The sequence below is a fragment of the Carcharhinus amblyrhynchos genome, unplaced genomic scaffold, assembly GCF_965287045.1.
Source record: "Carcharhinus amblyrhynchos unplaced genomic scaffold, sCarAmb.v2.hapA scaffold_586, whole genome shotgun sequence".
In the NCBI taxonomy this organism is placed as follows: Eukaryota; Metazoa; Chordata; class Chondrichthyes; order Carcharhiniformes; family Carcharhinidae; genus Carcharhinus; species Carcharhinus amblyrhynchos.
In genome coordinates this window covers 53,497-66,158 of record NW_027650326.1, presented here as the reverse complement: position 1 = coordinate 66,158, position 12,662 = coordinate 53,497, and the positions used below count along the sequence as shown (strand labels likewise).

General features: G+C 43.2%; 1 protein-coding gene and 1 non-coding gene across 2 annotated transcripts in view; one reads left to right on the top strand and one right to left on the bottom strand.

The window, feature by feature from the left end:
- LOC145339648 (NACHT, LRR and PYD domains-containing protein 3-like) overlaps nt 1–12,662 on the bottom strand; it is a 59,156-nt gene that overhangs the window by 28,151 nt on the left and 18,343 nt on the right. The window contains exons 6-7 of the mRNA XM_080184163.1: nt 12,297–12,383; nt 8,726–8,791 (exon numbers count right to left, since the gene is read on the bottom strand). Of these exons, the coding sequence (XP_080040289.1) occupies nt 8,726–8,791; nt 12,297–12,383 (153 nt within the window). The remainder of the gene's footprint in view (nt 1–8,725; nt 8,792–12,296; nt 12,384–12,662) is intronic.
- LOC145339649 (U1 spliceosomal RNA) lies at nt 1,838–1,999 on the top strand. The gene has a single exon (XR_013886048.1). It is a non-coding gene; the product is annotated as a U1 spliceosomal RNA (small nuclear RNA).

The following is a 12,662-nucleotide window of genomic DNA, read 5'->3' as shown; positions in this document are numbered from 1 at the left end:
CTTTCAGGAAACATGAACATGAGGAAGCAATATAAAATAATCGGTAGAATTGTTAACGGATTGCAGGATCAGAGGGACTGGACGTATATTACATCGACCGTTGCCGTTAGCAGGGCAAATGTAGGTAGCAGTTAAAGAATACAGTATCTTGCGCTTTACTGTTATGAAATTGTTTGTGGGCATCAGATAATATTTCATGAGTTTAAGTTTAATTTGTGTTTCTATGCTTGTGAGCTCAGAAAGGGCCAAAACTTTAATTTCACTTCATGTTAAACAAAGCTGCCTGCCTGGTTTCACTGTAAACTGTCCCTGCATTTTAATTTAAGGTTTACGACAGTGTACGAGTTATAGAGGTTAAAAAAAGGTTGCTTATATTCAGAGGCCCACAATGAATGATAGAAACACTGAGTTTCAGTTGCAACCAGTTAACCCAAGAAGCAAGATGGTGTTCACAGAGGCTGCCAGTAAAGGCAGGGCAATGCAGGGATTCAGAAAGCAGAACCCAAAAGATAAATCACCGTCAGAAACCAAGAAGGAAGAGTAACAGGAAGATAGAAGTCAAAGTGACAAAAAACCTGAATCTCTACAAGCTACTGCTCCTGAAGTTAAAGAGACGAGCAGAGAGAGGCTCCCAGTTACAGACAGAGCTGTTAGGTGCAGACACGGTAAAGTTTGCTCACGAGAATCCAGATATCTGATGTAATCCTAAAGTTGGTGACACCTTCATACAGTATATGAGGCACTGGTGTCTGTTGGTATGGCTGAATATGAAGGAATAATGAAAAGAAACGTTGAAATACTGGAGGGAGATCCTTGGCGAAGCCATCTGAGAGGAAGCGTTGTTTGTGAAAAGATTCCAAAGGCTGCTTTGTTTTCTAGAGTGAAACTGAGAGACATTCGTGTGGAAGCAAGAGTCCCAGTCAGACTAGTTTTTTTTCCCCCCCACAGTGTGACAAACATTTGGGGGATTTGAAGAATCCACTGAATTTACTTCGAGTGGCAGTTTCAGAGAGTGGTGTATCTGACCACAGGTGGCTTGTTGGTTTACGTTGACTGTGTACTTACTGAAAACATTAGAGCATAAGATCTATTTTGTAACTTGTGTCATCCTTACAGACCTGTAGACATCTGTGAAGTTAGATAGGGTCCAGTACTGATGCATTGTAGTTATTTTAGCAAAGATTTTAGTGTATTGTTAAAAGTTAATTGACTACCTTGTTATTCTGTTCATCTATATTTCTAAAAAAAGAGTTATGATCTATTCAGCCAGTGTTCTGCTCTTAGACCTGACTGTCCAATAGTCAGCTGGGATCATAACATTGTCAATAGGGGCATAGAGTACAAGAGCAAGGAGGCTGTGCTGAATCTGTAAAATACATTAGTTAGATCTCACTTCAGCATGTCATACTTTAGGAAGGCTTAGAACATTGGAGAGAGTGCTGAAGAGGTTTACAAGATCAGTTACAGAGATGTGAAATTTCAGCCACGAGGTTCAATTGGAGGGGTTTTGGCTGTTCTTCTTGCAGGGAAGAATGTTAAGAGGAGATTCGATAGAAATGTTCGAGATAATAAGGGTGGTAGACAGAAAGGTAGCAAAAAAAAATGTTGCCGCTCGGACAAGGATCAAGAACAAGCTTTAAAGTGATCTGTGAAAGAAGCAAATGTGAAGTGAGGAAAGCCTGTTTGTTTTACACAGTGTCTGGTTCAGATCTGGAATTGAGGTGGAGGTGATATTACGAGGCTGCAGTCAGAACCATGGTGAATAAAAGCACATGTGTTGCTGTAACGTAACAGGGAGGTTTATTTTCACAAGTACTTATGCACACCATAAGGTTTAGTACTTACCCGGCAGGAAGAGTCAATGATCAGGCAGGCTGATCTCCCAGGATAAGGCTATCACAATGCACTCTGGGTGTGCTGACCCCCTGCGATGTCCCAATGCCAGATATTCGACTGCAGAATTTGTGGTAATGGGGGACTGTGTTTGCACTCTGCCCCATTTATTTCAGGCAATGTTGGCACCATCCCCAAAGGCAGCCAGCAGGATTTTCAAACACAGCAGCTCTGGAGGGAGCAGCAAGAGAGCTCTGTTTACTGAATGAGGGGCTGAAATGACAGAAAGCAGGGCAAGGGTTACGCCCCCAATCATTAATTCCTCCTGGAGGGACTCCTCCCGGATGCGCAGGCTCGGAGGGAGGTCCTGTTCCCTCAGGATGGGAGGAGGTTATCCCATCATTACAAGCCAGTCTGGATGGAGATTGCTGCGAGGTGAGGAGGTTTCAGACATGTGGATACAGTGTGGATCAATGTCCCGATGTGTTCTGACACGGTGAGTGCAGCACAGCCTGATATGTGAATAAGGATGAGAGTGAAATTGTAGAAAGAACATCTCCACCCAGACACTGGCAATGCAAAGGCAGCAGCATTGACTGTCAGAGACATGTCCGTTAGGCTGGCACCAGCATAGGCTAGAGCAGGGTTCACCAACATATTCACTGGGCAAACACATAGAACATAGAACATTACAGCGCGGAACAGGCCCTTCGGCCCACAATGTTGCGCCGACCAGTCTTATTTTTAAAAAAAAACATTGACCCACTAATCTAAACCAATCCCTTTTCGTCCATAAACCTATCCACCAATCTCTTAAACGCCCCCAAACTAGGCGCATTTACAACTGCAGCAGGCAGGGCATTCCAGTCCCTCACCACCCTCTGGGTAAAGAACCTGCCCCTGACATCCGTCCTATAACTACCCCCCCTTAATTTAAAGCCATGCCCCCTCGTGCTAGATTTCTCCATCCGAGGAAACAGGCTATCACCATCCACCCTATCTAAACCTCTAATCATCTTATATGTTTCTATAAGATCCCCTCTTAGCCGCCTTCTTTCCAGTGAAAACAACCCCAAATCCCTCAGTCTCTCCTCATAGGACCTCCCCTCCATACCAGGCAACATCCTGGTAAACCTCCTCTGCACCCTCTCCAAAGCCTCCACATCCTTCCTGTAATGTGGGGACCAGAACTGCACACAGTACTCCAAGTGCGGCCGCACCAGAGTTGTGTACAGTTGCAACATGACGCTGCGACTCCTAAATTCAATCCCCCTACCAATAAACACCAAGACACCGTACGCCTTCTTAACAACCTTATCTACTTGATTCCCAACTTTCAGGGATCTATGTACACATACACCTAGATCCCTCTGCTCCTCCACTCTATTCAAAGTCCTCCCGTTAGCCCTATACTCAACACATCTGTTATTCCTACCGAAATGGATTACCTCACACTTCTCCGCATTAAACTCCATCCGCCACCTCGCGGCCCAGCTCTGCAACCTATCCAAGTCACCCTGCAAACTTCGACACCCTTCCTCACAATCTACCACACCTCCGACTTTGGTGTCATCAGCAAACTTACTAATCCACCCAACTATACCTTCATCCAGATCATTAATAAAGATTACAAACAGCAGTGGCCCCAAAACAGATCCCTGAGGCACACCACTCGTAACCGAACTCCATGATGAATAATTACCATGAACCACCACCCTCTGTCTCTATCTGCTAACCAATTCCTGATCCAAGTACCTAAATTACCATGGCAATGTTTTTCTCACTCAAGGGGCCAATGAGTAAATTTCAGAATGATCAAGTTTGGCACAGCAGAAATTTCAATTAAAAACTAAACTGAGATATGAAAAGAAACAACTTGCTGAGCACAATAATGAGGAATAAATAAAGGTGATGATTAGAGTTTAATCCTCATCAATCACAAATTGTTTCTCTCCCACATTTGCTGCAGATTGGCTCAAAAACCAAAAAGAAATGCTCCTTGCAGATTCTTTCATTCAAACTGAACTGTGTGACTGAGATTTTGGAAACTCGCTCCGGGGGCCGCATTGAGGGTCACAGTCACCTCTTGGTCCACACGTTGGACAGCTCTGGGCTACTGCATGTGTTTGATGAGTGAGGAATAATTTATGTGTTTGGAAAGAGAACAAACACCATCAGGGAATGAGTGAAGAAGAGTGGAGACATCCAGGTCTTGCCCTCCTTACACCAATGGAAGATGAAGTGCTGGATCAGGAAGGCCTGGGGGCAGAGTGGGTAATTACTGTTGGTGAGATGGGTTGAGTGGGTGGCCTAATGAATGGGCACAGGAGAGTGTCTGGTGAGGACAAAAAACATAGAACTTGTGCATCCATCACTGGTCACAGAGAGCAGTCTGAAGGACGTATTGGGATAAGAACAAAATAACTGAGTGGCAGAAAGCCATCACGGTGGTTCTAATTGTAGTCACAATTATTTTCCTGCTCGCTCCTCTGTAACCCTTGATACACCTCTCACTGTTCCACTCACTCGCAACCATCAAAGAAATAAATTTCTCCTCATCTCAGTCTTAAGAGACTGACAATTACATTTTAAAATTCATCCCCTTGTTCTAGTCTCGCTGACAAGAAGAAACAGCCTCTCAGCAACCACCCTGTCTCATCCCCTCGGGATATTATTCATCTCAGTGTGATCACCTTTTAATCTTCTGAACTTTATAGACGTGGTTCCAATCTGCTCAAATTTTCCTCGATGAATAAACATCTCTATCAGTCAAGTAGACTTTCTCTGAACTTGTTCTAATACAATTCTATCCTTTCTTCTGTAAAGAGCCTAACACTATACACATTTCTCCAGTTGCGTTCTAACGAAGGCTGTGTAAAACTGCAGCAAAACTTCCCTACTCTTACATTCCATTCCTATTGCAATAAAAAACATGAAGAAACAGGAGCAGAAATCAGCCATTCAGTCCTTCAAAACCCGCACCAACATTCAATGTGATCATGGCTGATCTTTTACTTCAACACCATTTCCAGCATTATCTCTACATTTCTTGACGTTTTTAATCAGTAGAAATATATCCAGCTCAGTCTTGCACAAACTGAATGACTGTTCCCCAAAGCTCTCTGGGGGAAAAAATTCCAAACATTCACCAGCATTCTAATGGGAAACAAATACCCCTCATCTCAGCCTAAGTAACTGCCCCTTATTCTCAGACTGTGTCCCAGGTTTCAGACCCTCCAGCAAGGGGAAACATCCTTTTTGCATCTGGCCTATTGAACCCCGTCAAGTAGTGTAGGTTTGAATAAGTTCAGCTATCATTCTTCTAAAGGCCTGAGAATAAAAGTGTTTTTGTTCCTGAGGACAACCCACCTGTCCCTGGATCCGTTGTAATGAATGTTCTTTACATACCTAGTACATCTTTCTTTCAGTCAGGGGACCAAAACTGTATGAAAAATTCCAGGTGTAGTCTTTCAAAGGCTGCATATAATTGCAGGAAGACATTTTTCCTCAACTCAAATCCTTTTAGAATAATGGCTAAAATACTATTTGTTATCTTAACTGCTCTCGCTTTCAGTGCCTCATGAACAAGATACCAAAATAACTTTGGAGTTGCCTTAATTTCTGTTTTTTTCTGGAAAATTAGATAACCTCACATTTTTACGCACTGTAGTTTACCTGGCAAACTTTTGGCCACTCCCTGAGCCTCTCCACATCCCCTTGAAACATCTTTGCATCCTCCTCAATTCAGATTTCCACCTGGTTTTCCATTCATTGCAAATTTGGAAATATTATAGGTTTGATCCCCACATCCAGATCATTGATATAGATTCTGAATAGCTGAGACCCAAACACTGTACTCCACTAGTTAGGGGCTGTCAACCCAAAAATAACCCATTTATTTCAACTCCTTGTTTCTGTCCACTAACCAGTTCTCAATCCATACTGGTGTATTCCACCCAATCCCACGTGCTCCAATTTTCTTTAATAACCTCTCGTGTGTGAATCATCCAACTATAGAATCCCCAGTGTAGGAAGAGGTCATTCGGCCCATTGAGATAATCTGAGATTATTTTACCAAGGTCCGTTCCCCACAACATCACAAATTTACTAGGGCTAATCCACCTAACCTACACATCTTTGGACACTACGGGCAATTTTACGATGGCCAATCCAGCTATCCAGCACATCTTTAGAGTGTGGGTGGGAACCAGAGAAAAAACAGGCAGACGTGGGAAGAACGTACAAACTCCACACCGACAGACACCCAAGGCTGGAACTGACTCAGGGTCCCTGGCAGTGTGATACAGCTGTGCTGACTGCTGTGTCATATTTTGGCCTTGGAGGGAGTGCAGAGGAGGTTTACTAGGCTGATACCAGAGTTGAGGGGGTTGAGCTTTGAGGAGAGGCTGAATAAACTAGGCTTGTACTCGTTAGAGTTTAGAAGAATGAGGGGAGATCTCATTGAGACATATAAGATGATGAATGGGATGGATAGGATAGAGGTGGAGAGACTCTTCCCGCTCAGAAAGGATAGTAGGACTAGGGGGCACAGCCTCAAGATAAAGGGGGGGGGGGGGCGGTTTAGAACGGAGTTGAGGAGGAACTTCTTCACTCAAAGGGTGGTGAATCTCTGGAATTCTCTGCCTGTTGAAGTGGTGGAGGCTACCTCGCTAAATATTTTTAAGACGCGGGTTGATGGGTTTTTGATAAGAGAGGGGATTAAGGGTTATGGGGAGAGGGCGGGAATGTGGAACTGAGCCACGACAGATCAGCCATGATCTTATTGAATGGCGGGGCAGGCTCGAAGGGCTAGATGGCCTACTCCTGCTCCTATTTCTTATGTTCTTATGTTCTTATGTTCGCCTTTCATAAATCCATGTTGGCCCTGTCTAATCCTACCATTAATTCCTCAGTGTTCTGTTATCGCTTTCTTTACTATAGATCACTGAAGTATCAATGTCAGACTAACAGATCTCCAGCTGCTTGTTTTCCCGTAACCCCACATATTTACGCTGTTAAGCCCCCTAAGCGACACACCTTGGACGCTAAGGGGCAATTTAGCATGGCCAAATCCACCTAACCTGCACATTTTGTGGACTGTGGGAGGAAACAGGAGCACCCAGAGGAAACCCACACAGAAACAAGGAGAACGTGCAAACTCCACACAGACTTCGTCCAAAACTGGAATGAATCCGGGTCCCGATGCTATGCGGCAGCAGTGCTAACCATGGTGCCACATCTTCAATTAATCCAATACAAATTAGCAACAGCTGGAATAGCATTTGCTGCTGTTTTTCAGATGAAATGTATTTTTATTGAAATGCCACACATTTGCACATCACGGTGTCTCAAAACAGCTTGTTTTGTTTTTGGCACTGGAGTGTGCTTCTGCAGGAAGGTTCTTGAATACATTCTATGAACTGATCTTCCATTCAACTTTTGACAATCTAATTCTTGCAAAAGACCTAATTCACAAACGAATTATACAGTAAACGGGAGAACCCATCAGAGCATTGATTTACAGATGGATCTGTGTGTACAAGTGCACAGATCCCTGAAAGGGGCGACACGGGTGGATGAGGTGGTCAAGAAGGCACACAGCATGCTTGTCTTCATCGACCACAGCATCGAGTATACAAGTTGGCAGTTATGTAACAGCCAGATGAAACTTTAATAAGGCCACATTCGTAATATTGCTCGCAGTTCTGTTCACCACACTCTCAGAAGGATGTGGATGTTTTGGAAAGGGTGCAAAGAAGGTTTACCAGAATATTGCCTGATCAAGGAGGGTTAAGGTATGAGAAGAGGCTGGATAATCACAGACTGCTTTCACTACAAGTAGGGAGACTGAGAGGTGACCTGATAGAGATATAGGCAATTTTGAGCAGCATCGACATGGTGGATAGTCAGAGACTTTTTCTCAGTGTGGAATGGTCAACTACAAGAGGGCACAGAATGAAGATGTGAGGGGCAAAGTTTGGGGAGATGTGTGGGATAAGTTTTCACACAGAGGGTATTAGGTGCCTGGAATGCACTGCCAATGGAGGTGGTAGAAGCAGGCACGTTACTAATGTTCAAGGTGTATCTTAATAGACACATGAACAAGAGGCAGAGGAATAGAAACAGCGTATGGGCAATAAGTACTGGGTTCTGAATAAGGATTAGGAGTCAGGCTGCTTGGGCCGAAGGGCCTGTTACTGTGTTGTGTGGTTCTTTGTTCTTCTTTGTATATGAAGATTAAAATCACCCGTGATTACTGTAGTATGTTTTTACAAGACCCCATTATTTTTCCTGTCAGAGATTCTGAATATTGTTAGCGGCGATTAAATGATTCCCACAAGTGACCTTTTAACTTTGCTAATTCCTGTCTCTATCCAAACTGATTTTGCATCTTGATCACTGGAACTAAGTTCACCTCTCGCTACCGTACTGTCATCTGTTACTAACAGCGAGACTCCACCACCATGTCCTGTCCCCCATTTACTGTCATCTATTCACTCTTCCCCCCTTTCACAAATCAATGGATGCCGTGTCCGGGGAGAGCTGTGCACATCTGAGGAGAAGGAGAGAACCTCAGAGGGTGAACCATAACATTATTCCCCTACACCCTCAACATAAGGATCTGTGGGACTGACATCCCATTGCTCAGGGATCAGAGAGAGAAGCAACAAGAGTCAGAGGAAAAGCAATTTTCCTTATTCATAACTGACACCAATAGTAACGGGCAGTGTTTTTATACAAATACCAGCAATCAAATTATATTGCTGAATACTCAGTTATTATAAACACAATCTCTCACAGTCTACTCCTTACACCCATTTCCGCATTTTACAGTCTGGATTCACCCCTGAATCTCCCAGTTTATTGTCACCCAGATTCAGATCTATCCGAGTGGTCTGTACTGAGAGCAGAGGCCAGGTCCTCGGCACAAGAATCTGAGAGATCATTACCATTCAGACTGGAGATCAGACAGAGAAAAATAACAGGCATCAGGATAAATTTCCACTGTTTTTAAGAATAAGATCATTAACAATAATAATGAATGTAGTGCTGTACAAGAAACTCAACTTCAGTTGATACAGAAGGCAAAATACTATTGATGCTGTAAATCTGAAATATGTATAAATACGTTGGAAAGTCTCATCCAGGTCAGGCAATATCTGTGAAGAAACAGATTTAGTTTCAGTTCAATTAGCTAAAATTAGAACTTGGAAATAGCAGTGAATTAAATTGTTTTAAGTGACAGGGAGCTGGGGATGGGCGGGTGACAAGGAAATAACAAAACGGAAGTGCCAGAGTGGTTAAATGACAAAAAGGATGATGGTGAAAGGGCAGAGCACAGGATTCCCATGTCCTTACCCTGAGTCACAGGGAGAGACATGGGATGGTCAGTGGCTCAGGAATGGAGTGTGTGGTGGGATTGGAGATGATGAGAGAGGGACCTTTCTCATGCTGCCAGTGGTTCGGGTCTGGAATTACAGCCGGAAAGTGTGGTGGAGGGAGGCTGCATCGAAGCAGTCAAGAAGGAATTAGATGATTATGTGAATAGAAATGAGCGAGGATACAAGAAAAAGGCTGGAGAATGACACACATTCCTAATGCTAATTCGGTGAGCTGGTGCAGACACGATGGGCCAAATGGCCTCATTGTGCACTGTAACAATTCTGCAAAAATAATGGTTGGAAATGTATCGATATTTCAACTGGAAGTTGGTGATGTTGCAGCGTGGACAGTGTTAGTAGCCAGAGACCTCAATGAAATGTTAATACTGATAGGCAAAGGGATCTGGGTGTAGAGGTACTCAGGGGTTCCTCATCATGAAGCATCTGATCAACACTGTATTGCATCACACTTTGTTCAGAACTTCTCCGCTCTAACCCCAGGTTGTCTAGCGTACAGCACAACACCAGGACATTTGGGACCCTCGCTGAGTATATTGAATAGTTCCATCACACTGCTGACTTGTGCCTTGGAGATGGTGGACAAACATTTGGGAGACGGGAGGTGAGTTCCTCATCTCTGAATTCCCAGGCTGTGATCTATCCTTGGAGCCACAGTGTTTACAGTTCAGTGTCTGTTAAATGGTCCCAGTGTGCCCCCATCACTCAGGATGTTAATGGTTGAGGATTCAGCGATGGTGCTGCCATTCAATGTAAAGGGAATACGGTTAGATTCCCTTCTGTTGGAAATGGTCCTTGCCTGGCATTTGTGCAGTGAAACATTACTTGCCATTTATCAGGTTAAGGTGAACGTTCTTTAGACATTTAGACGCTAGCTCTGCTGAAGAGTCACCCAAATTTGAAGGTTAGCAGTTCTTTCTCCACAGAAGCTGTCAGGCATGCTGGGATTTTCCAGTATTTTCTGTTTTGTTCAGGTCTTGCTGTTTATGGACACGGACTGCTTCAGTCTGAGGAATTGTGAGCAGTACTGAGCATTGCACAATTAGTGGGCATCCTCACTTCTGACCTTATAATGGCAGGAAGGTCATTGATAAAGCAATTGAAGGTGGTTGGGCTTCTGAGGAACTTCTGCAGTGATGTTCATGAAGCACTGGAAGGATGACACTTCTCTGATGATCAAGAGCAGACTGATGGAGTAGTAATTCACCAGAATGGATTTGTCCTGCTTTGTTCCACATTGTCCGGTAGATCCAGTGTTGTAGCTGTACTGGAACAGCTTGGCTACAAGAATGGCTAGTTATGGAGCACAATTCTTCAGTACCATTGCTGGGGTACTGCCAGGCTGACAGATTTTGCAGTACGCAGTGCCTTCAGTCATTTCTTTACCTCACTTGCAGTGAATCAAATTGTCATCTGTAATGCGGAGCCTCATGAGGAGGCCGAGATTAATCATTCTACTCAGCAGCTCTGGCTGAAGGTGGCACTGATGCTCTGGGTTCCCCCATCAGTAATGATGGAATTCTTGTGGCACGTTTATAGAATCATACAATTCCCAGTGTAGGAGGCCCTTTGGCCCATTGAGTCTTCACCAATTCTTTGAAAGAATATCATACCCAGGCTCCATCTCTGGAACTCCACATATATGGCCCACTAATCTCCCTAACCTACATACCCCGTGACACTGAGGGACAACTTAGCATAGCTAATCAACCGAACGTGCACATCTTTGGACTGTGGGAGAAAATTGGAGTACCCAGAGGAAACCCACACAGACATGGAGAATGTGCAAACTGTACACATAAAGGCACCCAAGGCCGGAACTGAACCCTGGTCCTTCGTGCTGTGAGGCAGCAGTGCTATCCACTGTGCCACCGTGACACCTAATGTAACTAGCATGTGTAACATTTGTTCCATGTCTAACACTATTTATGACTGGATATGGCAAGACTGCAGATCTCTGATCTGATCCATTGGTTTTGTATGATTGAGCTCGGTCTATCATATGCTGCATCCGCTCTGTGGTCTGGTGGCTGTGTGCTGGAGCATCACCAGGTTCACATCTCATTTTTAGATAAACCCAAGTCTAATTTGTTAGTGTATGTAAAGAAAATTAGTCGTAGTAACACAGTACTGGTTGCTGGGGAAAGCTACTGTCAGCTTCCTATAAATGAAAAGGTACAGTTCACCTCTCTTGCCTGTTTCCTGTCACTCAGATAACTTCATATCCAGGCTGCCTTTGCCTCCTTTATTTCGTGGTCTCCAAATTTGCTCCCAAGCTTATTGTGCGTTTATTAATAGCGGACAGTGATTTTAATAACACAAATACTGATAGCAATGGTATATTTGGTATCATTATTTATGTTCTTAAAAGCAATGTCCATTATTAATAGGGACATGATTCAGACTATTCTGCACTGTGATTATTGCCATTGCCAGCTGAGCTGTAAGCTCTGGAATTCTCTTCATAACCCTCCCCACCTCCATCTCTGCATTCTCTTTTAATATGCTCCTTAAGCATCTTAATACAAATTTGAGAGTGGATCCCTCGGGACAAAACTCATCAGAATTCCATGTAGTTAGTAATCTGCCTTACCAATATACAGCAGTTTCTATGTTTAATCAAACTGAGAAACAGACATAAACATCTATAATATGAATGACAAATTAAACTAAATTGAACATGTGACCAGCCATATCTGGTAATTCTATAAACATTTAATTGTTTTGACCATCTTTTTTATTCACATGAATGGTTTTGAGAATAATTATAAATGATTAGTTAAATCTTTCACTCCTGAATCTCTCAGTTTATTGTAACTCAGGTTCAGACACATCACTGACTGGTTTGTACTGAGAGCAGAGGTGAGAATATCTGAGGCTCCGAACTGGAGATCAGAGAGAGAAAGATTTCAGGAATCAGAGTGAATCCGTGATGTTTAACACGAATACTGACAGGAATGATGTGGAATGGTTATTAATGACACTATTACTGACACTGATAATAATTTACAGTGTTAGACATCCACTGATTATTAACACAATCTCACACAGTCTGATACTTACTCCAGTTTCTGTATTTTACATTCTGGATTCCTCAGAGCCTCAGACAATAGTTTCACTCCTGAATCTCCCACTTTATTGTCACACAGACTAAATGGAGAAAGTGAGAAACACGTTAAATTCAGGTTAATATTCAGCAGGAAAAATAGCTGGATCTACTTGTGTCAGAAACTTAGCACCAGTGGTGCACTGATTCCAGTTACAATACTATATCTCACCCAAGTTGATCTTTCTTTACACCCTAGCTAAGAATGTAACACTGCATTCTGGACTCTTTCCTTTCCTTCCCTATGTAAAGTAGCTGTGGCACTAATAAATGTGACAATAATAAATCAAATAATATCAAACCCTTTCTGTTGAATGAAAAAG